Below are 25,546 nucleotides of genomic sequence, written 5' to 3' on the forward strand. Positions count from 1 at the left end.
GTATGGTTTTGGAATGTGGGAGGGAACCGGAGCACCCAGAGGAAACCCACGCAGACACACGGGGAGAATGTACAAACTCCTTACAGACAGCGGCGGGAATTGAACCCGGGTCGCTGGCACTGTAATAGCATTACACTAACCACTACACTACCTTGCCTGCGCCTGGAGTAGTGCAACACGGAAACAGGGCCTTTGGCCCTGACCTCCCATGCTGATCAAGATGCCTATCTACACTAGTCCCATTTGCCTGCATTTGGAGCATATCCGTCTTAACATTTCCTATCCATGTACCCATCCAAATGTCTTTTAAATGTTGTAATTGTACCCACCTCTACCACTTCCTCTGGTAGCTCATTCCATATACCTCTGTGTGAAAAACTTGCCCCTCAGACCTCCCTTAGATAATTCCCCTCTCACCTTAAATCTATGTCTTCTAGTTTTAGAGGATTCTGACCATCTAGCCTATCTATGCCTCTCATAATTTTATAAATGTCTACAAGGTTACCCATCTGCCTTCTGCACTCCAGGGAAAACAGTTCCAGCCTATCCAATCTCTCCTTATAACTAAAGCCCTTCATTCCAGGCAACATCCTGGAGAATCTCTTGTTTGTTCTTATCGTTACATCTTATTGGGCCAAACTGCCCTCACCATTGGCTGCACCAGGGACAGCTTCCTTGTGGATCAGCTTGGCTTTAACTTTTGTGTCAACATGTTACACAATGAATGTTGGAGATGAGCCAGAGTTCAGATGCCTGCTCAACTAACCACCTGCTCAGCATCAAGAACAGCAGTGGAGCGGTGAAATACAGAGCTGAGGGACCCTGAGGCATCTGATTCCTCAGCTTAATGTCAGCCAAAGATAGTGTAAGTGGTACAACCCATTCATTAGAATTGGTCACTGACCTTGCTTAAGAAGGTAAGTGTTTTTTTTTGTTTCAATATTTCACTTTATGGTTTGGGTTAATTTCTAGTGGACAAAGCTATTTTTAAGTGCATAATTTTATGTTTTTAATTACATGTCTATGAACTGTTCTCATATGTCTCTAATTATCAGAAACATTTAAAAATAGGTCAGTGGCAAGCTATCAAAAAGTGTTCTGGATTTTCCAGGGTTGGAGCCTCAGGATCCACTGCCTGAGGGCCTGTTGCTGTTTGAGGAGCACCCGTCCCCATGTCATGGCTGTGGCTGCCGGCTGAAGGTCGTTTAGAACCAAAGACCCACGAAAGGAAAAGGTGACCACAGAAAAACAAGTGTGGGCGGTGGGCCAGATCGAACAGGATCCAGACAGGTGGGATTTTGAAGTACTTTTAACTTCATTGATCCTCTTCTGTTAAATTGTTAATTAATTAAATATACTAATGACTATGACTTACCAGCAGAACCTTTCCCACTTTTTTTTGTTGGTGGATACAATGTGTTTGTTATATTTTTATGGAAGATTCCTGATGGTATTAAGAATTGAATATATAACATACACACCAAACCTCTAGAAACTGCAGCTAATAACTGATGTTCTCACAATCTTTAAGCAATAGAGTAGCTGTTATATTCCATTTATGTACAGTGTAGCTTTACCTTCAGCATTTTAAAACATTAATGTTGATTACGATCATGAAGATCGTAATACTGGATGTACCTCATGCTAAGTGCAAAGTGCAGTTGACATTTTAATAGCTTATTAAGGAAACTCATTTCCAGAAATAACTAAATTATTCATTGATCATCCATCAAGCTGAATACACACAGGTCTGTTTACTACTCCTAACAATAAATTGCAAAATGTATGGTCAGACAAATATAAGGCCAGATCACATCAGGAAAGGCTTACAAACAACATTTTACTGTCAATCATCAAAAGTGAAAGAAATCAAAAGATTGCAAAGACTAAGTTAGTTAACAAGGCATTTGAATATTTTTAGCTCATACACACGATAATTCCAGAAAGAAATCCCTGTTAACAATTTGTGGATCCAATTGTGTGGGTATGTTTTTCGCTTAGAAGTGATCTTCTCATTTATTTTGACCAGGCCTGTCGTAAATCCAGCAGGGACATCAGAACAGACAGGCAATGGCTGGGCACATTATCCCTTAACCCTACTTTTTTTTGACTGAGGGTTTTTCTGGTTGCTTTGAGGATGTAGCTGAGAAGTAAGAATGCATAATAATACATAAAATCAGATGATATGGACAGGGTAGAGTCTTTTTCCCAGGGTGGAAACGTAAAATACTAGAGGGCATAGGATTAAGGCCGGAGGGGAAAAGTTTGAAGGAGATTTGCAAGGCAAGTTTTTTTGTTACATAGAGTGGGCTGCCAGGGGTGGTGGTGGAAGCAGATTTAGACAGACACATGAACAGGCAGGGAATAGAGGGATACGGGTCATGTGCAGGCAGATAGAGTTTGTTAGATTGGCATCATGATCAGTGCAGACACGACTGGCGAAAGGCCTATTCCTGTGCTGCACTGTTTTATGTTCTATGTAATAATTCCTCAGAAAATAGTGATTTGGGAGAAAAAGGAGGGTGTGTGGATGATGAAGAAATAAAGTACCACCCTTCTACCAGGCCCCAAAGTAACGGGAACTACTGCACTTCAACCATGCACTGCACTCACATTTTTCAGTCTGCGAGATTAAGCTTTGGTAACCATTGTCACTGAAGAGCATAGCTAGCTCCAATTTGATGTTGATAAATTATGCATTTTGTGGTGGGCATATTTTCCAAAGGATCTTTTAAGAGTGGCACACTAGTGCAGCTAGTGGAGCTGCTGTCTCAAACAGACCTGGGTTCAATCCTGATCTTGGATACTGTCTGAGTGAAGTTTGCCTGTTCTCCCTGTGAATACATGGGATTCCTCCAGGTTCTCCTGTTTCCTTCTACATTCCAAAGATGCTCGAGTTGGTAATAGTATGGGTTTATTATTGTCACATGTACGAGATGCAGTGAAAAGCTTTTGTCTTGTACGTCATCCAGACAGATCATAGCATACACAAGTACAAAGAAAGTGCAGTGCAGGGAGACAAATAAAGTGCAAGGGCCACGATAAGGTGGATTGGGAGATCAAGAGTTCATGATTTCACCTTTTAGTGTATGAGAGGTCTATTCCAGAGTCTGATAACAGTGGGATAGAAGCTGTCTTTGAGTCTGGTGGTATGTGCTCTCAAGCTTTTGTGTCTTCTGCGCGATGGGAGGGGGAGAAGAGTGAATGACGTCGGTTTATTGGCCACTGTAAATTGCCCCCAGTGTGCAGGTGAAGTGTAGAACTGGGGGAGTGTTAATGAAAATGTCAGGAGAATAAATAAAAGGACTAATGCTGAGGAGCAACTTGATAAAAGTAGGTAAAAATATGAGAGGCATAGACAGGGTAGATTCCCAGTGCAGGAAATGTCAAAAACAAAAAGGCAAAGCTTTAAGATAAGAGGGGGAAAGTTTAAAGGAAATTTACGTGGCAAGTAGGATTAATGTAAATGGGTGATTAATGGTTGGCACAGACTCAGTGAGCTGAAGGGCCTGTTCCCATGCTGTATCTCTCTATGACTCAATAATTCAATAACATTTCTGTTGTGGATGCCAATGACACTACAGAAAAGCTAATTCAGTCTCACGTGAATCCTGTGTTGTGACATGACTTCCATAGAAGAATAAAACATTAAATAACAACAGCAGAATCACCACTGTTTTCCTTATTAATTTTTTTTCAGGATCTGGGAACGGTTGATAAGGCCAGTATTTATTGCCCAACCCCAAAGCAGCATTATAAATAAAGCTCTGACATTCTTCATTTTCGTGTCAACATCAACATGCATGCAGTGGAAGCTAATCCTTTTGAAGTGGCGGAAGGGAAGTATGTCCCAGCTGGCACAGTCCCAGTTAATGCCATATTCTTCTGATTTGCAGAGTAATTAACATAGCTAGTTTCCATGCCCTCAAGCAATTTACTAATCCAGTTCAGAAGAAAACCAGTGGCAAGGTGCTCTTCATGGGTCAGTGTGTTCTTGGCTTCCATGGCTGGGCACTGCAATATGAAACTCAGTAATGTCTGGTCCACTGCTGTATTCAGCATTATGTTCAGGGATGTATTGCTGTGTCTATAATCAGTGATGCTCCACAAGGATCAGCGCTGGGACCTCTGTCGTTTGTGATTATATATGATTTGCATGAAAATGTAAGTGGACTGATTAGCAAGTTTGTAGATGACACAAAAATTAGCAGAGATGTGGATAGTGAGGAAGGTTGCAAAGGATTCAACAGGCTATAGACCAGCTGGAAATGTGGGCAGAGAAATGCAAATGGAAGCTTAATCCAGACGTGTTAGGTGTTGCAGTTTGGGGGGGGGGGGTGTCAAATATAAGAGGAAAGTATTCAGTAAAACACAAGTTGATAGGGTGGTAAAGAAGGCATATGGCACACTTTCTTTCATCAGTCGGGGTGTTGAGTATAAAAGTCGGGAAGTCATATTGCAGCTGTGTAAAACTTTGTTTCGGCCACATTTTGAGTATCATGTGCAGTTTTGGTCGCTGCATTACAGGAAAGATGTGGACACTTTAGGGAGCATGCAGAAGAGTTTCATCAGGATGTTACCTCGATTAGAGAGTATTAGCCATAAAGCTATAAGGAGAGGCTAGACAAACTTGGATTGTTTTGTTTGGAGCATCAAAGGCTGAGGGGCAACTTGATAGAAGTAGATAAGAATATGAGAGGCATAGACAGGGTAGATAATCAGAGTCACCTTCCCAGTGTAGGAAATGTCAAATATGGAAGGGCATAGCCTTAAGGTGAGAGAGGGAAAGTTTAAAGGAAGTTTATATGGAAAGATTTCTTTTACACAGAGAGTGGTAGGTGCCTGGATGTGTTACCTGTAGGTGCCTGGTAGGTGCTGGGTGCAAGTAGATACGATAGCAGTGTTTAAGAGACAGACACATGAACAGAAAGTGAATGAAGGGATATATACCACGTGCAGGCGGATGTGCAGTTTAAATTGGCATCACAGTTGGCACAGACATTGTGGACTGTGCCTGTGCTGTACTGTTCTATGTTCTAAGGCCAGACCCCTCAACTTTACAACAGTAAGGTACAATTCATAGAGTCAAAGAGTTATACAGCATGGAAGCACGCCCTTGGGTCCAACTCGTCAATGCTGACCAAGGTGGCTACCTAAGCTAGTCCCATTTCCCTGCATTTGGCCCATATCCCTATGGCCAAACCTTTCCTATCTGTTTGAATGGGGCTGCAAACCTGATTGGGAAAGTAAGTGCAGTGGTTTGTTTTTTGCCTATTTATATTCATTAATAATCATATATTAATTAATACCAAATAAATTTGTTTATAAATTAATTGCATTTTCAATTAAGTTATTTTTAATTTTAATTTTAACTATTCAAATTTATTTCACTGTTTTTAAATGTCTGATTACTGGAGGCATTTGGAACAGTTGAAAAAGACTCCAACAGCAGCTCACTGTCAAAAAGACATTGGCATGGTTTGGAGACGGTTCTCTGGATCTGCCAGCTGAAGCCTAGCTGCTATGCATGGACACAAGGGATGGTCAGAGCAGTTAGACTGGGACCCACAGGGCAATAACAACTTCCATAAACTGTCAGGGGTGAAAGTGGGGAGCAGGCCGGCTGGGTTGAGAATGATCTGGCCCGGGACAAATCATAAAATGTGTCTTCATACAAAAAAAACTCCAGAAACTTTGCCTGTGTTTTTCAAACCACGGAATAACACCTATAGACATGAACTTATAAATTTTTTACTTTAAAATACATAATTGGACTGGACATTTCACAACACAGTTTCATTACTTGCATCAACATCACTTTCAGAAAATTTGATGGCATACATGGTGAGGAATTTAGAGTCATAGACTTGTACAGCATGTTAGTAGGCCCTTCGGCCTACCGTGTCTATGCCTACCATCATGCCTATGTATACTAAACCCACATCAATTCCATATCCCTCTATGGCCTGCTCATTTAAGTACCTGTCCATATGCTTCATAAACATTGTTACTGTTCCTGCTTCCACCACCTCATTCCAGATATCAACTACTCTTTGTGTGAAGAATGTACCCCTCACATCCCCTTTAAACCTCATCTCTTGCACCTTAAACCAAGGCCCTCTAGTTTTAGACACTGCTACCATGGGAAAAAGACACTGTCTATCTACCCTGTTGATGCTTCTCATAATTTTAGAATAAAATAGGACAGTACAGCATAAGAACAGGCCCTTCAGCCCACCATATCTGTGCTAACCATGATGCTAATCTAAACTAATCATGGTCTGTGTCCCTTTATTTCCAGCTTGTCAATATGTCAGTCTAAATGCCTCTGAAATATTGCTATCGTATTTGCTTCTACCTCTTCCCCAGGTAGCACTATCTAGGCACCTACTACTCTCTGTGTGAAAAAAATTGCCTCACATATCTCTTTTAAACTTTCCCCCTCTCACCCTAAAACTATGCCCTCTTCGACATTTTGTCGACGTTCGACATTTCTATACTAGGAAAAAGACTATCTACCCTATATGTGCCTCTCATAATTTTATATATGTCTATCAAGTTACCCCTCAGCTTCCAACGCTCCAGAGAAAATAATCCTAGCTTGCCTAACCTCTGCTTATGGCTAATACACTCCAATCCAGGCAACCTCCTAGTGAACTGCTTCTGCACTCTCTCCAAACCCTCCACATCCTTCCCGTAATGCGGCAACCAGAATTGCACACATTAAATAGACGGTATTTCTATCTATGTCACCTCTCAGCCTCCTTCACTTCGGGAAAAGAGACCTGGTCTACTTAATCTCTCCTGATAACTCAAGTCCTCCAATTCAGGAAATACCTGCCTTATGTGTGAGGGCACGGTAATGTAGCAGTTAGCATGACGCTATTACAGCGCCAGCGACCTGGGTTCAATTCCCACCGCTGTCTGTAAGGAGTTTGTATGTTCTCCCCACGTCTACATGGTTTCCCCTGGGTGCTCCGGTTTCCTCCCACATTCCAAAGACGTACAAGTTAGAAGTTGTAGGTATGTTATGTTAGTGCTGGAAGTGTAGTGGCACTTGCGGGTTGCCCCCAGCACAGTCTCAGTAACGCAAAGAGACGCATTTCACTGTGTGTTTCGACGTACATGTGACTAATAAATAAACATCAACATCTAAATTATATATAGTACAGTTTAGCCTATCAGACCTTCCACACTCCCTGTCCTGCCCCTGCATGTCCTGCCTATTGGACTTAATAACTTTAATTTCCATATTTGCTTCAACCTTCTCATTTGCTAGACTAGTACTTTGGGTCTACTCCCTGCCAGACCAGTTTAAACTCATCTGAGAAGCACTAACAAATCTCCCTTCAAGAATATTGGTCCCTCTCCAGTTCAGATGTAACCCCTCCCTCTTGCATAGGTCACTTCTGTCCCAGAAGAGAGCCCAAAGGTCCAAATAGCTGAAGCCCTCCCACCTGCACCAGCTCTTCAGCTCCGCATTCATTTGCCTTCTCCTCCAAGTCCTACCCTCACTAAGGCGCAGGGAGTAATCCTGAAATGACAACCCTAGAGGTCCTGCTTTTTAACCTCCTGCCTAACTCCTGATATTCACTTTGCAGGACCTCATTTCGCTTCCTACCTATGCCATTAGTATCAATATGGACCATAACCTCTGGCTGCTCACCTTCCCCTTCCCGAATGTCCTGTACCCACTCCGAGACATCCTTGATCCTGGCACCAGGGAGACAACACACCATCCTGGTGTCTCACTTATGGCCACAGAAATGCCTGTCTGTGCCCTTGACTACAGAGTTCCCTATCACTACCACTCGCTGTTACTTTGCCCTACCCTGCTCTATAACGGAGCCAGCCATGATGCCACTAATTCGGCTGCTGCTAGTGCTTTCCCCTGAAAGGCTATTTCCACCCCCCCCCCACCCATATATCCAAACTTCTTTATTTATTAGAGAGGGAGATAGCCACAGGGGACTCCTGCACTACCTAACCTCCGGGCAGTCACCTATCTCTCTAGTTGAATCTACGGTGTGACTACCTCCCTGAAACTCCTGTCTATAACACTTTCTGCCCCCTGTTTGGAATAAGTAGACCGGATATTGGACTGGAGAAGGTGGGAAGGGTGGGCATGGTGATGGAAAATTTTGTTGAAAGCCAACTTCTACGATTACATAAAGGGCAGTTAGCTAACTCATCTATAGTTAGCAGGTAGCCATTGATTTAACTTGCATTAATGTTTTAATGAAGACAGTTGGTCACAGCAACGAGAGGAACACAGTAGGAGAAGCCAAGTGCCTTCACAGTGTAGCTGCAGGCTGGGAGCAGAGGAAATGCTTCCCTTGGCCCTGTAGGCCACGACAGAATGCCTGGCTGTACAAAGAATCCTGAATCTGCAATCAGTTTCCCTTGCCACTTCTCACAAGATATCCAGCCTGACCATCAACATCCCAAGGTGGGACCTACCAACTCTGAAGTGTTCCCCACCCAGCTTGAAGCTGAGTCTGTCTGTTAGATTCATTTCTGGGCAGGTTAACTGTGGATTTAAAACTCCTCAGGTTTTATAATTGAGCCAGCAATGCTAGTCAATTATCAATAGCACTCTGGACCATCACTAACTCTCTAATTATATTAGTATGTCACCAAAGCTGGCAATTTAACCTCATGGAACTTCTATTCAGTATTTGCTTGTGCTAATGTTAGTTCAAGCAAGAAGAAACAGACTTCTAGGTTTGGCATCTGAATCTCCATTCTCCTTTTGCCAACCTACCAACCCATCCAGTAACTATCAGGCTATACTTCACCATTTTTCCAAGACATTTTCCATTTTCAGTTTCTCCTTCCAGTTTCAGACTGCTAACTCCTGGAGACATAAGAGACTGCAGATGCTGGAATCTGGAGCAACACACAATCTGCTGGAGGAACTCAGCTGGTCATGCAGCATCTGTGAGGGGAAAGGAACTGTCAATGGTTTGTGTCCTGATGCAGGGCTTCGACCTAAAACGTTGACAATTCCTTTCCTCCCACAGATGCTGCTCGACCCACGGAGTTCCTCCAGCTGATTGTTTGTTGCTAACTTCTGTTTCTAAAGCAGCAGAAAAAAATTCCACAAAGCTACGTGGTTAATTGTACTTGGATCAACAAATGGGACACACTTTTTCTTTCCAATAGGTGGAAGATACATGATGTAAAAGAACACAACAAATAACAAAGAAATAATTTTTAAAATTCCTCCGTAGCAAATGATTTCTTATTCCGTCAACAAATTGTTTATAAGAAACTTCTTGAGAAGTCTGTGATATATACAAGCAGTTATCTTCATTTGGGGGAAGTTGTGTAACCTTTCAGATTAATCATTGAAAACAAAAGTAGATTTAAAAACCTCAAGGAAATAGTGATAGCACATGCAAGTGTTGGATAGAAGTTCTTTGGGGTTAAAGTGCCAGCTTTGGTGACATGCTAATCTAATCACAGAGTTAGTGATAGTCCAGAGTGCTACTGATACTTGGTCAGCATTGCTGGCTCATTATTAAATCCTGGAGAGCTGGATCTGTCATTGAGCATTAGGACTCTTTGATTTTGGTATCTCATAACAAAGGTCAATGATCAAGTGATCCTCATTAAAGAAATGGAACAAGTTGTGGAACAAGCACTGTGCACTGGGTAGGCTACACTGATTTAAAACCCAGCAGGAACCTCATCACACCTAGAGATCCTGGGTCGAAAATTAGATAGTGGTTTGCCAGTTTCTCGGGCTCAAAAACAAGAGTGTTATTTTTGATGGGTTGGTGTACTCATTATGCACTACAATTGCAAACTCCACCATATTGATCAAGAGAGTAGAAGAGGCATCCAAGGCTTATAATTGAACAAACACCATTTAAATTGCCTGAAGCTAAGACTCCCATATGCAAAATTAGATAGCTCCAAACATGGATGGCCTGGTGCTTTGCCACTGCAGTAGGGGAACACATGGGATCCATGTAGCCAACACTTCTTAGAGGGACTGTTTAAGACCTTAAACAAAAAGATAAGTAAACTTCCCTGAATGTGGAGCCAGAAGGTGCAGCAGTTGAAATCTTCTCCCAAGGAGCTGGCTGGGTACCAGCCAGTATCACAAGCCAAATAATCTGAAATAAATGAGGTAGAAGGCCCAATATCAGGCCTATCTCTGCCAGAAAGCAGAGTCATGGCGAACATTCTCTGCTTCCAGTTTTCATTGGCAGGCCAGTGGAAACTGATTTCTCAGTTTGATATGTGCCAAAACTTACAAGGCTTAGTTAAATGCAGATGCCCCAGCTGGGAAAGAACAAGCTCTCAGTCTGAGGAATGGAAACTCTACTTCTGTGGATGCCTAGTTAGAAAAAACTCTTAAACTTGTGATGCATTTCCTCATAAGTCAGGAACATAATTGATCAAAAGAAAATGTTCTTGAGCAGTGATTTTAAGAAGTTGACAATAGAAAAGTTGGATACCACTTCCTAAATGTCATGAAGCTTAATGGTTTATTAGTGCATTGTCGTTACCTAAAATTATTTTGATTTAACACCATTTTATCATGCATCAGCAGTCCACTAACATTTATTTTACTTCACCAGCCATATGGTGCAGTGGTCTACAGATTATTTGTCCGAAGCCAAATATTTTGTTATTTATGCAGCATTAAATATTACATTAGCATAACAGATATGCAAGGGCAAAAATGTTGGCTGCAATCTGTTGAACACAATACAATGCAATAAACAAAATCAAAACAACATTATTTAGTCTGGTGGGACACTCAGTTACTGAAAGGATCTATAAAGGAAAATGTTTTTTCCACCATTAGCAATGCTCTTTCCTTACCAGCATTCTTGTACGGTCATGCTTTAATGGCTGTGGTAGCCTCACTTCTCGTCTTGTGATGTGATGTGTGGTTGTAGAAGGGTCTTGGAAGGTGATACGCTCCCCAACAGCTGGTGGGCCAGCAGTCTACAATCAGAAAAATGAAACATCTTGAGAATAACCTGACTGATGACCAGGACAGCCATGAAATCATGAAACTTTACCTCTTTGGTAGGCACACTTCAGATTTAACAGCATATTGTTCCTGTAAATTGAATCAGTCTACTGAAACCGTAACACCAGTTAACCTCATCCAGTGGTCTGAAAGCACAGTAACATAACTGCACAGCTTGATGCTATCCATCATCTGCCTTAATAAGTTAATGCATTATAGTATGTTAAACTATGGATTTCTGCCAAAATAACTGCAATACCAAATGGTTATATCTTTTTTAAAAACGTTTCTGCTGCAGTAAAATGTTTCCCCTCACATATTCAAATTTGGCCAGAATTTGCTGTGAAAATACCTCAGCAAAGCTAATGGTACTCTCAATTAATTATGATTAAATGGCAAAGCAATCTTCAGGCAAGATTCATAGTGAACATCCCACAGTCATTGCTCGAGTTCATACCCCTGTCATTAACTTTGTGAGATCCTCCTGTTGGCCTTTTATTTCAGGAACATGTTATAATAGCCCATGAATTGCCCATTAAGCTAATTTTCGTAAATTAATCTTGCCATTACAAGTAAAGGCACTGCTTTAATAATATAAGTGTAAATGACTACCAATTAAGCTTTCTGACACAGAAAATTAAATATTATGAGTTAATTCCCTCTTTCCTTCAGGCATTAGATGTTTTTAGTTTAAATATGCCATTTTAATATATTTCTTCTTAACTTTTCCTCTCTGAATCTTTGTTTCTCTCTTTCTATACCCAATCTTTCTTCCCTATCTTTATTATCCCTTCTAAACATGATGTGACATTGAACCCACTTAATTCATAGAGTCATACAGCATGGAAACAGGCCCTTCGGCCCAACTCGTCCATGGCAACTGTGTTCGCCACCAAGTTTGTCCTATCTGCCCGCGCTTGGCCCATAGCCTTCTAAACCTCTCCTCTCCATGTACTTATCCAGATGGCTTTTAAATATTGCTCATGAGTCCGCCTCAACCACTATTTCTGGCAGCTCAATCCAAATATGCACCACCCTTTGAGTGAAGAAGCTGCCCCTGATGTCCCTTTGAAATCTCTCTCCTCTGCTGTTAAACCTATGCCCTCTTGTTTTTAGTACCCCCTCCCTCGGAAAAAGACAATGCGCTTTTTCCCTGTCTTTGCCCCTCATGATTTTATATACCTTTATCAGGTCTCCTATGTAGGAGATTGATATACCCCTCAATCTCCTATGTTCCAGGGAATAAAGTCCTAGTCTACACAACCTCTCCTTGTAACTCAGGCCCCCAAGTCCAGGCAACATCCTAGTAAATCTTTTCTGCACTCTTCCTAGTTTAATAACATCTTTCCTATAATAGGGTGATCAAAACTCTACACAATACTCCAAGTGTGGCCTCACCAACATCTTATATAAGTCAACACGACTTCCCAACTCCTATACTCAGTGCTCTGACTGATGAAGGCCAGTGTACCAAATGCCTTCTTCACCACCCTATCTACCTGTGATGCCGCTTTCAACGAACTATGCACTTGCACTCCAAGGTCCCTCTGTTCCATATCTCCCCAGGGTCTACCATTCACTGTATAAGTCTTACCCTGGTTTGATCTCCCAAAATGCAATACCTCATATTTATCTGGATTGAAAGCCATCTGCCAATCCTCAGCCCACATACCGAGCTGATCAAGATCCCCCTGTAATTTTTCATAACCCTTCTACACTATCTACAACACCATCTATTTTAGTATCATCCCCAAACTTACTAACCATGCCTTGTACATTCACATCCGAATTGTTTATATAAATTACAAACAACAAAGGTCACAGCATTGACCTTCTTTACATTCCTTCCATTGTTTACTTCACAAACCTTAGATTGATTAAGGAGCTAACCGCAGGTTCCCTCAGGTGTCAGGTACCCTCTTGCTGCTGCTGAGCTCTTATCAACTGCACTTCCAGCAAGCTTTGTGCCAAAAGTGATGGATATCCTGTTACAGTAGATGCAGATGAGTCTTATCTCATCTGTTAGGTCATTTCTACTGCTCATATGACACCCTGATTGTATCCAAACTTAATTAACACTAATAGTGTGGTAAGACACTTAATACAGTTTCAATCATTGTGTCCACTGTTTTAAAACACATTAAAAGCTTCGGAAAGGCTCCTGTGAAGGAACGAAAAGTAAAGAATCCTTCTTTCTGAAGTATCAATTACAGAACAGGGCCCCTGCTGGGAACTCCAAATGGCAGAATTTCTCCTTTTGTCCTCTTGTAATATTCTCTCTGATATCATGAAATGACCAATGATCAATCGACTTCGTTATGAGCTTGCACCTTATTGTCTGCCTGCACTGCACTTTCTCCATAACTGTAACACTTTATTCTCCATTCTGTTGTTGTTTTCCCTTGTACTACTCCAATGCACTGTTGTACTGAAATGATCTGTATGGATGGCATGCAAAACAAAGTTTTCCATTGTACCTCGGTACACGTGACAATGATAAACTAATTTACCAATTAATTTACCAATGTTTATTTGCTATTTTTCAAGTCCAATCTCTAAACACAGATACGTATCTGTCTTCCCATTTTTGCCAAGGTATTAGATGAGGAAGGTGCACATATTTATTTGAACAAACAGATTCAGGATGAAGATATTAATGTTCCTTGGCCAACCTCTTCACACAACAGACATTAACCATTCTAGCCTATTCTGTTTTGTGAAGTCATCAATCTCGAGAATAATGATTTGATCAAGCTGATGTGCAGTACATTCTTATTTGAGTTTCAGCAGGTGGTCATTCAGAGATCACTATCTCTGCTATTTCTAGCTGTTTATGCTTGCAGGGAGACAATCCATATCTTCAACTTTTCAATCTGAGAAGGGTTTGCTTCAACCAGGAATCTTCTGATCCTAATTAGAAATATGGGTATGTTTCTAATTTGGCTGCAAGTCCAGATGGAGAGCAAGAAGCTCCTGCACTAGGATATGACTGGGAGATTTTTATTTTGTGCTTATTGTGAAGACTAATCATCACTTGCATCCTTCAATTGTGGTGGTCGTGCATAGATCTAGGTTTAGTTTATTGGGGCCGTACTGCTCCCTCAAAGAACGATGTGAAAGTGGGGCACACTGCTCCATGTTGTGGATAACAGCTGACTTTAATGTACAATGAGGATAGGGATGGGTAGCTATATTTGGTGAACTATCCAGTCAGCTTCAAGGAGCAAATGCCCAGGGAGATTTTAATTCCTGGAGCACAAACAATCTGCTGGAGGGACTCAGCAGGTTGAGCAGCACCTGTGGGAGGAACGGAATTGTCGATGTTTCAGGTGGAAAACCTGCATTAGGACTGATCTAATTTCTGGATGTCATTTCCGTGCCCCAATTCAAACACCCTCCAAAAGCCAATGGGAATGATGGGTGGCCAGACCACAATTACTTTCAGTCTGATGCATGTGCATTGAAACATGGGAGACCCAGATAAGCTGGGGTCTGATGCCCAAATCAGTGTTGTCAAATAAATAAACGCACCTTCATCATCCAATGTCTTTGGTGAAAAGGAGGAGTCCAATACTTCCATTCTTTTGTTCAGCCCAATGGCAAAATATTTAAGTGCTGGAGAAAGGAGCTCAGATTACCTGGGACCTGACCCCTCAGCTTTTACCAGGGGCGGTTGTGGTATTAACAGTGTCCACAAAACTGTGGTCAGAACTTGCTGCTGGCAATGAGCTCCCCAAGTTGCTGCACAAATCAAATAAAGACCTACCTCTTCCACATCTGCCACTGTAAACTCAATATTTAAATGCTGCCCCGATTCACAATGCCAAGGTCCTGCACAATAATAGGGCATTGCGTGACTTAATTTTGCCTCATTGTTGGTGAGGGAAGGTGGGAAGATTAAGTCACACCCACAAATCATCTGAAAACTCCTTTGATGGAATAACAAAGCACCACTCCCAGGCTTTGCTGGCTGTCAAAGATTTCAAGGACTCTGGATGCTTCGGAATGCTCTTGACATTCGGAGACATTTAAACATGATTAAAAATCAATTAAAAGTGAAAATTTAAAAGTTTTAAAACATAAAAATGTCACTTAAAAGCACTTCCAAACAGTTAAAAACATTATACATTATACAAATGGCATGACCCTCAGGAGTATTGATGTACAGAGGGATCCAGGGGTGCAAGTCCACAGCTCTCTGAAAGTGGCAACATGTGGATAAGGCGGTACAACATGCTTGCCTGCATTGGTTGGGGCATTGAGTATAAAAGTTGGCATGTTAGCTGTATAAAACTTTGGATAGGCCACATTTGGAGTATTTTATGCAGCCCTGGTTGCCACGTTACAGGAAGAATGTGGAGCCTGGATCGGAGAGCGTTACCTAAAAGGAGAGGTTGTACAAGCTTGGATTGTTTTTGCTGGAGCTTTGGAGGCTGAGGAATGACCTGAGAAGTATGTAAAATTATGAGAGGCACAGATAGGGTAGATAGTCAGAGTCTTTCTCCCCCAGGATGGAAATGTCAAATAATAAAGGGTGAGAGGGAAAGTTCAAAGCAGATTTTGGAGGCAAGCTTATGACACAGGGGGTGGTAGGTGCCTGGAATGTGTTGCCAGAGGAAGTGGTAGAAGTAGATACAATATCACATTTAAGAAGTACTTAGAAATTCACGTGAACAGACAGGAAATAGAGGAATATGGTCCATGTGCACATAGATTGGATTGGTTAGATTGGCATCATGGTCAGCACAGACATGGTACATGGAAGGAACTGTTCCTGTGCTCAGCTGCTCTACATTCCATTAAAACACAACCCCAAGTTTCAAGTTCCTAGGAGTGAATATCACCAATAGCCTGTCCTGGTCCAACCACGTAGACGCCACGGCCAAGAAAGCTCACCAGCGCCTCTACTCCCTTCGGAGTCTAAAGATACTTTGATACTCACCAACTTTTATCAATGAACAATAGAAAGCATCTTATCCGGATGCATCACTGCCTAGTATGTCAACTGCTTTGCCTGGGACCGCAAGAAACTGCAGAGTTGTGGACACAGCTCAGCACATCACGGAAACCAACCTCCCCTCCATGGACTCTGTCCATACTTCTCACTGCAGCAAAAGTAATCAAAGACCCCTCCCACCCTGGATATTCTCTCTGCTCTCCTCTCCCATCAGGCAGAAGATACAGAAGTCTGAAAGCATGTACCACCAGGCTAAAGGACAGCTTCTATCCTGACTGTTGAACGGTTCCCTAGTATGATAAAATGGACTCTTGACCTCACAATCTACCTCGTTATGACTTTGCACCTTATTGTCTGCCTGCACCGCACTTTCTCTGTAACTGTTACACTCTTTTCTGCATTCTGTATTGTTTTACGTAGTACTACATCAATGCACTGTGTAATGAATTCACCTGTATGAACAGTATACAAGACAAGTTTTTCACTGTACCCCAGGACAAGTGACAATAATAAACTAATTCCAATTCCAACTAATTTAAGGAAATGTAAGTTACTCAATGCTCAACCTTTTCACTTATAGGCATTCTTCTCCATTCAAATGAATGCATTGCTTTTCCTTTGCCAAGTCTAGCCTGGCACAGGTTCAGCAGGCAAGGTCTCCAGTGTAGCTGCTGGGGAACTGTAGAAAGTTCAAACCCCACCACTGGATGCTAAGTCCAATTGGGGAATGCAGCCCAAAAGTTGCCAGTGACATTCAGCCAGCAAGTTTCCATCTCCTGCATTTCCACAGCAGCCCTGAACTTCCTGCCATTAAGGAAATTATCGGCAGTTTGGCATGAAATTGCCAGCATTTCTCAGCATGTTTCAACCTCTTGTTCCACCATTCATTTGTAATTCCCTTTTAAATCTCGCCTGAGAACACCTCTCTAATCATACCTAGGATATTTTCATACATTTTTGTGATCGTATTAAAGATTTAAACGATTGGTAAAGTGTGCTTTCAGCATACAAACATTTCCTTGTTTAGCACACTAATACATGTAATAAGCTAATGCCCAAAAGCATCTTTGTATTTCCTGATCAGTGTTGCTGAAGCAATTTTAATGAACTGCAAATGTTTCAAATTCTTTAGTGAACACTGAATGTTCTGGAAAGATTATACTGTTTACACTTGATTTTCACTGCGGTCTTGGGCTCAGAGTGGTCTATGTTTCTCAGAAGAAAACAAAAACCAAATACATGTGCAAAACTACACGAGATTAAAAAAAAAGAAAATCCTGGAAAACTCAGCAGTTCAGACAGCATAAGAGGATTTGGAAACAGAATTAACATGTTAACTTAATGAGCTATTGTTAGAAGCTCTTAGAGTCATACAGCATGGAAATGGGCCTTCACCCAACTCATCCACGCTGACTGTGTTGCCCAGCAAGCTAGTTCCATCTGCCTGCATTTAGCCCATAGCCCTCTAAACCTCTCTTATCCTCTTCTGAAAGACCACTAACCTGAAGCATTAACACTGTTCCGCTTTCTGTAGATGTTACCTGACCTGCTGTCCACTTGCAGTGATTTTGTTTTAATTCCAGTATTTTACTTTCCCAATTGGGCTGTGTCTCTATACACGATCAGTATTATGTTCCAGAGGTCAGCTCTGAACCTTGTGTAACAAAAACACAAATGCTGGAAGAACTTAGGCAGTCAAGTGGCATTCATGGAAAAAGAAACCAGTCAATGTTTTGGGTCAGGGACCCTTCCTCAGAAGTGGGAGAGAGTGGAGGGTTTACTGTTTTCAAAACAGAGATGGGGGGGAAGAGTCAAGTTTAAGACAAAAGACTATATGGAGATTGGTTAAAACAGATTAGGTGATAAGGTGCATGTGTACTGATTATTACGATGGCATTCTTTTAATTCATTCCAGGTATGTGGCTTCTCAGGCTAAACCAGACTTAATTGCAGATCCCTAATTGCCCTTGAGAAGGTGGTGGGGAGCTGCCTTCTTGAACTGCAGCAGTCCTTGAGGTGAGAATATATCCATAATGCCATTAGGGAGAGACTTCCAGGATTTTGACCCAGCGACAATGAAGGAACGGCAGTATGTTACCAAGTCAGGATGGTGTGTGGCTTGAAGGGCAACTTCCAGCTGGTGGTGTTCCCCTGCTTTTGCTGCCGTGTCCTTCTAGCTGGTAGAGGTTGTGCGTTTGGAAAGTGTTATCTAAGGAGTCAAGTTTTACAGGAACAAAGGCATGAAAATGGGGAACAATGAAGCTGGAAAATTCAAAGTTCATTCCAGAGGGTTGCAAAATGGCTCGTCAGAAGGTATTTTTCCTCTAGTTTACATTGGGGCTCACTATGGCATTGGAGGAGGCTGCAGACAGATGGATTGGAATAGGGGTGGGATTGAGAATTAAAGTGCCTGCCAATAGGAAGCTCAGGATCACCCCTGCACACTGAGCGCAGGTGCTCAGCAAAGTCATCCCCCAACCTGCGTTTGGTTTCTCCAATGTAGGCGCCGAATGTAGTAGACTAAATTGTAAGTGCAAGTGAATCGCTGCTTTACCTGGAATGATTGTCTGGGTCCCTGAATGGAGGGAAGGAATGGGGTGGATGGACAGGTGTTGCATCTCCTCAGGTTGTGTGGGAAGGTGCTGCAGGATGGAGTGCGGTGGGTGGGGACAGAAGAACGCACTAGGGAGTCATAAAGTGAGCAGTCCCTGCGAAATGCAGAAAGGGGAGAAGAGACGAAGGTGTGACTGGTGGTGGGATCATGTTAGAGCTGGCGGAAAATGGAAAATCTTTTGTCTTGCACCTCACTCCTCCCCTCCAGTTCTTCTTTAAAAACTATAACCTCTTCACTCTTCCCCCAGTTCCTGACCTGAAATGTTCACCGTTTTCTCCTTCCACAGATGCCGCTTGAGTGGCTGAGTTCTTCCAGCATTTGTTTTTGTTTCAGATTCCAGCATTTGCAGTCTTATTCATTTTCCAACTCTTGATTGTCTGAGCTGGAATCCGTGGTAAGCTTTCCCAGTAACTTGCTGTGACAAGTGGCCACTATCAGAAAGGTGAGGTTCTTCATTAAGTCTGATGGAGTCAGGAGGAAGATTACTCTCAACTCTCAAGAATACCCAGGGGCTGTTACCAACTCATAATGAGCTTTGTATCATTCAGGTCCTTCTTCATCAACCACAGGACTTCCCTCAGGCAATGCATGTACCCTAGCATTCATTTTACACTCAAATGGTCTTTGGAAAATGATGACTCCTGCAATGATGGAAATGCCATCCAAAGGACTGTAACTGGTCAATGCAGTCAGAAGAGTTCTTGATGCTGTTAGTCCACCACCCTCACAGTACCCCACCCCCAAATGATCTTGGATGCCAGGCACAAACAGGTTACATAAGAACAAGGAACAAGAGCAGCAGGAGGTAGGCCAATCGGCCACTGGGGCCTGCTCCGACATTCAGTGAGATCATGGTTGACCTCAACGCCATTTTTCTGCACTCTCACCTTTCCTCTTGTAGTTCAATGTCTGTCATTCACCTCTTTCATCACATTCAAAGACTCCACCTACGCAGCTCTCAGGGGTAGAGAATTCCAGACAGCTATGACTCTGCAAAAAGAAGTTCTGCAGGGTCATTGAGAGTGAGATAAAAAAGGATCCCCAGGGAGGGTGGAAGTGGCCATTTTATGAGGGCCATGAGGTCGAAGTGCTGCTGTTGAGATCAAAGTGTGGGCTTTGGTGATCATTGGGCTTTGGTGACGAGGGTGAGTAGTGATCAGGTAAGGTTTTTTTCTTCTCTTTCTTTCTCAGTTGGAGGGACTGGGAATAAAGGACATAGAAGCTAGGGCAGTGATATGCTCCTCCTGCAGAATGTGGGAGTTTCAAAGTCCCTGGAGATTATACCTATGGGAAGTGTGTCCAGCTGAAGCTCCTGTCTGACTACACAGAGCAGTTGGAGCTGCCGTTGGACTCATTGTCGAACATGTAGAAAATGTCATAGGTAGTATGTTTAACAAGTTAGTCACAGGGCAGCTACAGAAAGCAAGGATATCTATGACCATCAGGAAGGGAAGTCAGGGCAGGTAGGTAGTGCAGGAGTCACCTGTGATCATTTGCCTCTTAAACAGGTGTACTGTTTTGAACACTGTTGGGAGGATAACATCTCAGAGGAAGGCAACGGCACCAGCCAAATGTGTGGCACTGAGGGAGAAGTCCAGGTGAACATTAGTGGTGGGAGATTTGCTAGTGAGGGGAATGACAGGCCAGTGAGACTCCAGGGGTGTGTTGCCTCCCTGGTGCCAGCACCAGGGTGAATCAGACCAAGCTGGGGCTTTTATGCCTAGAGGATAGGAGGCTGAGGGACAACCCTATAGAGGAATATAAAATCATGAGGGAGAATAATAAGGTGAATGGTCACAGTCTTTTCACCAGGGCAGGGGAGTCTAAAAGTAGAGGGCATAGATTTAAGGTGATATGGGAAAGATTTAAAGAGGGCCTGAAGGACAAGTTTTTCCACATTGAGGGTGACGTTATATATAATGAGCTGTTTAAAAGACTTTTGAACAGGTACATGGATAGGAAAAGTTTAGAGGAACATGGGCCAAATGCAGGCAAATGGGACTAGCTCAGTTGGGCAACTTGGCTGGCATGAATGAATTGGGCCACAGGGTCTGTTTCCATAGTGTATAGTTCTATGGCTCTCGTGGTTCTCCAGGAAGAGTAGGAAAATCACAGGGAGAATAATCCTTGAATCACAGTCCCCAAACTTATTTTGATACCTAATAGGAAAATACACACCCAACATAATCCCAGGTGTCTGCCAATAACCATTTGAAATAGTAAACTTTGAGATATTGATTGGAGGCAAGAGGTGGCCCATTTCTCCTTTGTTCACTGTTAATATATACAAGATGGGACACTATTTGCTTTAAAGGAAGAGTCATTATATTTAAATTGATGGTTTTCTGAATAGATATTGGGTGAAGATGTGGCATTGTCAAAAGTCATCTGTTGGAGAATGGTGGTTGGCAACATAAAGAAAAGGTGCACCAGGAACCACAAGATGAGTGAGGGAATAAATAGTTAGTGGTAATAATAATGGCAAATGACATGTAAGCATGAAGTATTGTGCAATGGAAAGAAAATTGGGTATTGCACATTGTCCAAATGGAGTGCTGAAATAGCTATGGGTCAAGTTGAGATTTAAAAGACCCTATGGCAACATGTTCAATCATTTGGCAGCAGAAGTGGCAGCTCTTATGCTGGATTGTATTGGTAACATATTAAACCAGCAACCTATGCTGAAGTTGTATTATAATGCTCTAGACAGTGCTCAGTTTGTGGTCTGTGTCGAGTTTGCGTCTCTACAGTAGAAGGGTGGGTTCAAGTACTGAAGGAAGTTAACTGAACATCCACAAAAGTGATTCCTGGTGTCTAATATCTGTCGGGCAAGATCAAGGAAAAACAAGCCCTGAACCTCCTTGGACATTCTGCCAGTGCCTCACAGTAGCATCTTCATAAACATTGAATGAACCCCATTAAACAATATTCCATCCTGCTTCCAACAAATCTACAGTAGATCAAGGACAGAAAATCGAAGAAAATTCAGAACTATGTGATATTTAGGTATGAAGAAAGAAAGAGAATTGTTTGTAAAATTTTAAGCCATTATTGGAAAATATGCATCCAGGTTGGTGTTTCAATGAATCTCGGACACAAGGTTATGAAAGCACAGGCTCAGATTAGTTAAAGAATAACTTTGGACAGAATTCACCCAGAACATCCAATTGATTTAATAAAAACCTTGAAATCATTGGATATTATGTGGGGAGGAAGGTCTTTTCTGGACAAATAATCTAAATGGACAGATTTAGTATGTCACCAAAGGCTCCTACACATTTCTACCAGATGTACAGAGGAGAGCATCCTGCCTGGTTGCATCACAGCCTGATATGGAGCCTCCAATGCACAGGATCGCAAGAGGCTGCAGAGGGTTGCAGACTCAGCCAGCTCCATCACGGGCACAACCCTCCCCACCATTGAGGACATCTTCAGGAGACGGTGCCTCAAGAAGGCGGCATCTATCATTAAGGACCCTCACCATCCGGGACATGCCCTCTACTCTTTCCTACCATTAGGGAGGAAGTATAGAAGCCTGAAGACCAAACTCAATAATTCATGAACAGCTTCTTCCCCTCCGCCATCAGATTTCTGTATGATCGATGAATCCATGAATACCACCTCATTATTCCTATTTTTTGTACTATTTATTTAATTTTGTAATTTATAGATTTTATGTCTTTGCACTGTACCGCTGCTGATCAACAAATTTCATGTCATATGTCAATGATAATAAATCTGATTCTGATTTGAAACTATTTGAAATGGCATGTGATTAATTTCATTCATACAATATTCTTATAGTATTATCAGATCTTAAACCGAATGTGACCATACCTTTGCAGTTTCCTTGCCTTTATTCTCTATGTGTGTTACCTATTTTATTGACACAGGAAGATGGTTCCCATAACATCACTGCAAGTCAAAGAAAAGCAAAACCTCTACTCCCTCTATATTAGCACCAGGCTAACTTGGAGCTTATTTTTGACTTTACCACTGTAATACTAAAGATCACCTGGGTAAGACAGAGACAGGAATATCAGGCAGATTCTGCTATATAATCTGCAGTCCCATTCTCCTCTCAACATTCACCCCAAAGGCATTTACGACCCAAATGATAAAGATAAAAGATTTACCTTGTTACTTCAGCAACTAACTAATTTGTAACCACATTTCTTTTCTCACTTTACATTTTATTTCAATTTCCCTGGAATGTTTATATTTTAACACATTAATATACTTGCACAAAATTAACAAAGAACACACAGTGGCATGCAAAAGTTTGGGCACCCCTGGTCAAAATTTCTGTCACTGTGAATAGCTAAATGAGTAAAAGATGACCTGATTTCCAAATGGCATAAAGTTAAAGATGACACATTTCTTTAATATTTTAAGCAAGATTACTCTTTTATTTCCATCTTTTACAGTTTCAAAATAACAAAAAAGGAAAAGGGCCCGAAGCAAAAGTTTGGGCACCCTGCATGGTCAGTACTTAGTAACACACCCTTTGGCAAGTATCACAGCTTGTAAACACTTTCTGTAGCCAGCTAAGAGACTTTCAATTCTTGTTTGAGGGATTTTTGCCCATTCTTCCTTGCAAAAGGCTTCTAGTTCCGTGAGATTCTTGGGCCATCTTGCATGCACTGCTCTTTTGAGGTCTATCCACAGGTTTTCAATGATGTTTATGTTGGGGGACTGTGAGGGCCATGGCAAAACCTTCAGCTTGTGCCTCTTGAGGTAGTCCATTGTGGATTTTTAGGTGTGTTTAGGATTGTTATCCTGTTGTAGAAGCCATCCCCTTCATCTTCAGCTTTTTTTTTTACAGACGGTGTGATGTTTGCTTCCAGAATTTGCTGGTATTTATTGAATTCATTCTTCCCTCTACCAGTGAAATGTTCCCTGTGCCACTGGCTGCAACACAAGCCCAAAGCATGATCGATCCACCCCCGTGCTTAACAGTTGGAGAGGTGTTCTTCTCATGAAATTCTGCACCCTTTTTTCTCCAAACTTTCCTGTGTCCTCACCACAAAATTCAGCGTCAGAAGTTTGCAAAGGAACATCTAAACAAGCCTGATGCATTTTGGAAACAAGTCCTGTGGACTGATGAAGCTAAAATAGAACTTAGTGGCCGCAATGAGCAAAGGTATGTTTGGAGAAAAAAGGGTGTAGAATTTCATGAAAAGAACACCTCTCCAACGGTTAAGCACGTGGGTGGATCGATCATGCTTTGGGCTTGTGTTGCAGCCAGTGGCACAGGGAATATTTCACTGGTAGAGGGAAGAATGAATTCAATTAAATACCAGCAAATTCTGGAAGCAAATATCAACACCATCTGTAAAAAAGCTGAAGGTGAAAAGAGGATGGCTTCTACAACAGGATAACAATCCTAAATATACCTCAAAATCCACAATGGACTACCTCAAGAGGCACAAGCTGAAGGTTTTGCCATGGCCCTCACAGTCCCCCAACATAAACATCATTGAAAATCTGTGGATAGACCTCAAAAGAGCAGTGCATGCAAGATGGCCCAAGAATCTCACAGAACTAGAAGCCTTTTGCAAGGAAGAATAGGCAAAAATCCCCCAAACAAGAATTGAAAGACTCTTAGCTGGCTACAGAAAGTGTTTACAAGCTGTGATACTTGCCAAAGGGGGTGTTACTAAGTACTGACCATGCAGGGTGCCCAAACTTTTGCTCTGGGCCCTTTTCCTTTTTTGTTATTTTAAAACTGTTAAACGATGGAAATAAAAGAGTGATCTTGCTTAAAATATTAAAGAAATGTGTCATCTTTAACTTTATGCCTTTTAGAAATCAGGTCATCTTTTACTCACTTAGCTATTCACAGTAACAGAAATTTTGACCAGGGGTGCCCAAACTTTTGCATGCCACTGTATAATCTTGGATACTGAGGCCCTAATAAAGAAAAAGAAGGAGGTGCTTATCAGGTACAGGCAGTTAGGATCAAATGAGGCACTTGAGGTGTATAAGAAATGCAAGAGAACACTTAAGAGAGAAATCAGGAGGGGAAAAAGAGGACATGAGGTTGCTCTGGCAGACAAGGTGAAAGAGAATCCCAAGGATTTCCATAGCTATATTAAGAGCAAAAGGGTAGCAAGGGACTGAATTGGTCCTCTTGAAGATCAACGTGGTCATCTATACATGGAGTCGAAAGAGATGGGGGATAGCTTAAATGAATTTTTTGCATCCGCATTTACTCTGGAGACAGATATGCTGGAGACTAGAACTGAGGCAAAAGGATAGTGAGGTCATGGACCGTATCCGAGTTACGGAAGAGGAGGTGCTGACTGTCTTGAGGTGAATTAGGGTGGATAAATCCCCAGGGCCTGACGAGGTGGTCCCTTGGATCTCGTGGGAGGTTAGTGCAGAAATTGCAGGGGCCCTGGCAGAGATATTTAAAGTATCCTTAGCCATAGGTGAGGTACTGGAGGATAGTTAATGTTGTTCCGTTGTTCACAAGCTCTAAGAATAAGGCAGGAAATTATAGGCTGGTGAGCCTGACGTCAGTCATGGGTAAATTATCGGAAGGTATTCTAAGGGACAGGATATACAAGTATTTGGATAGGCAGGCCCTGATTAGGGATAGTCAACATGGCTTTGTGCATGGCAGGTCACCAAGAAAGTTGATGAAGGAAAGGCGGTGGACATTGTCTACATGGACTTTAGCAAGGCCTTTGACAAAGTCCTACATGAGAAGATGGTCCAGAAGGTTAAATCACTTGGCATTCAGGATGAAGTAGTCAATTGGATTCAACATTGGCTTAGCGGGAGAAGCCAGAGAGTGGTAGTAGATGGTTGTGTCTCTGACTGGAGGCCTGTGACTAGTGGTGTGCCGCAGGGATTGGTGCTGGATCATCAAATTTGTGGATGATACCATGATTGGGGGCATAGTGGACAGCGAGGAAGGCTATCAAAGCTTGCAAAGTGATCAGGACCAGCTGGGAAAATGGGCTGAAAAACGACA

At 42.2% G+C, this 25,546-nt stretch overlaps 1 protein-coding gene across 1 annotated transcript in view; it reads right to left on the bottom strand.

The window, feature by feature from the left end:
• The window catches only part of itga8 (integrin, alpha 8), a 213,215-nt gene that overhangs the window by 45,260 nt on the left and 142,409 nt on the right, over window positions 1-25,546 (bottom strand). The window contains exon 26 of the mRNA XM_052015654.1: window positions 10,840-10,965. Coding sequence (XP_051871614.1) covers window positions 10,840-10,965 — 126 coding nt within the window. The remainder of the gene's footprint in view (window positions 1-10,839; window positions 10,966-25,546) is intronic.

Source organism: Pristis pectinata, chromosome 5, assembly GCF_009764475.1.
Source record: "Pristis pectinata isolate sPriPec2 chromosome 5, sPriPec2.1.pri, whole genome shotgun sequence".
NCBI classification, from domain to species: Eukaryota; Metazoa; Chordata; class Chondrichthyes; order Rhinopristiformes; family Pristidae; genus Pristis; species Pristis pectinata.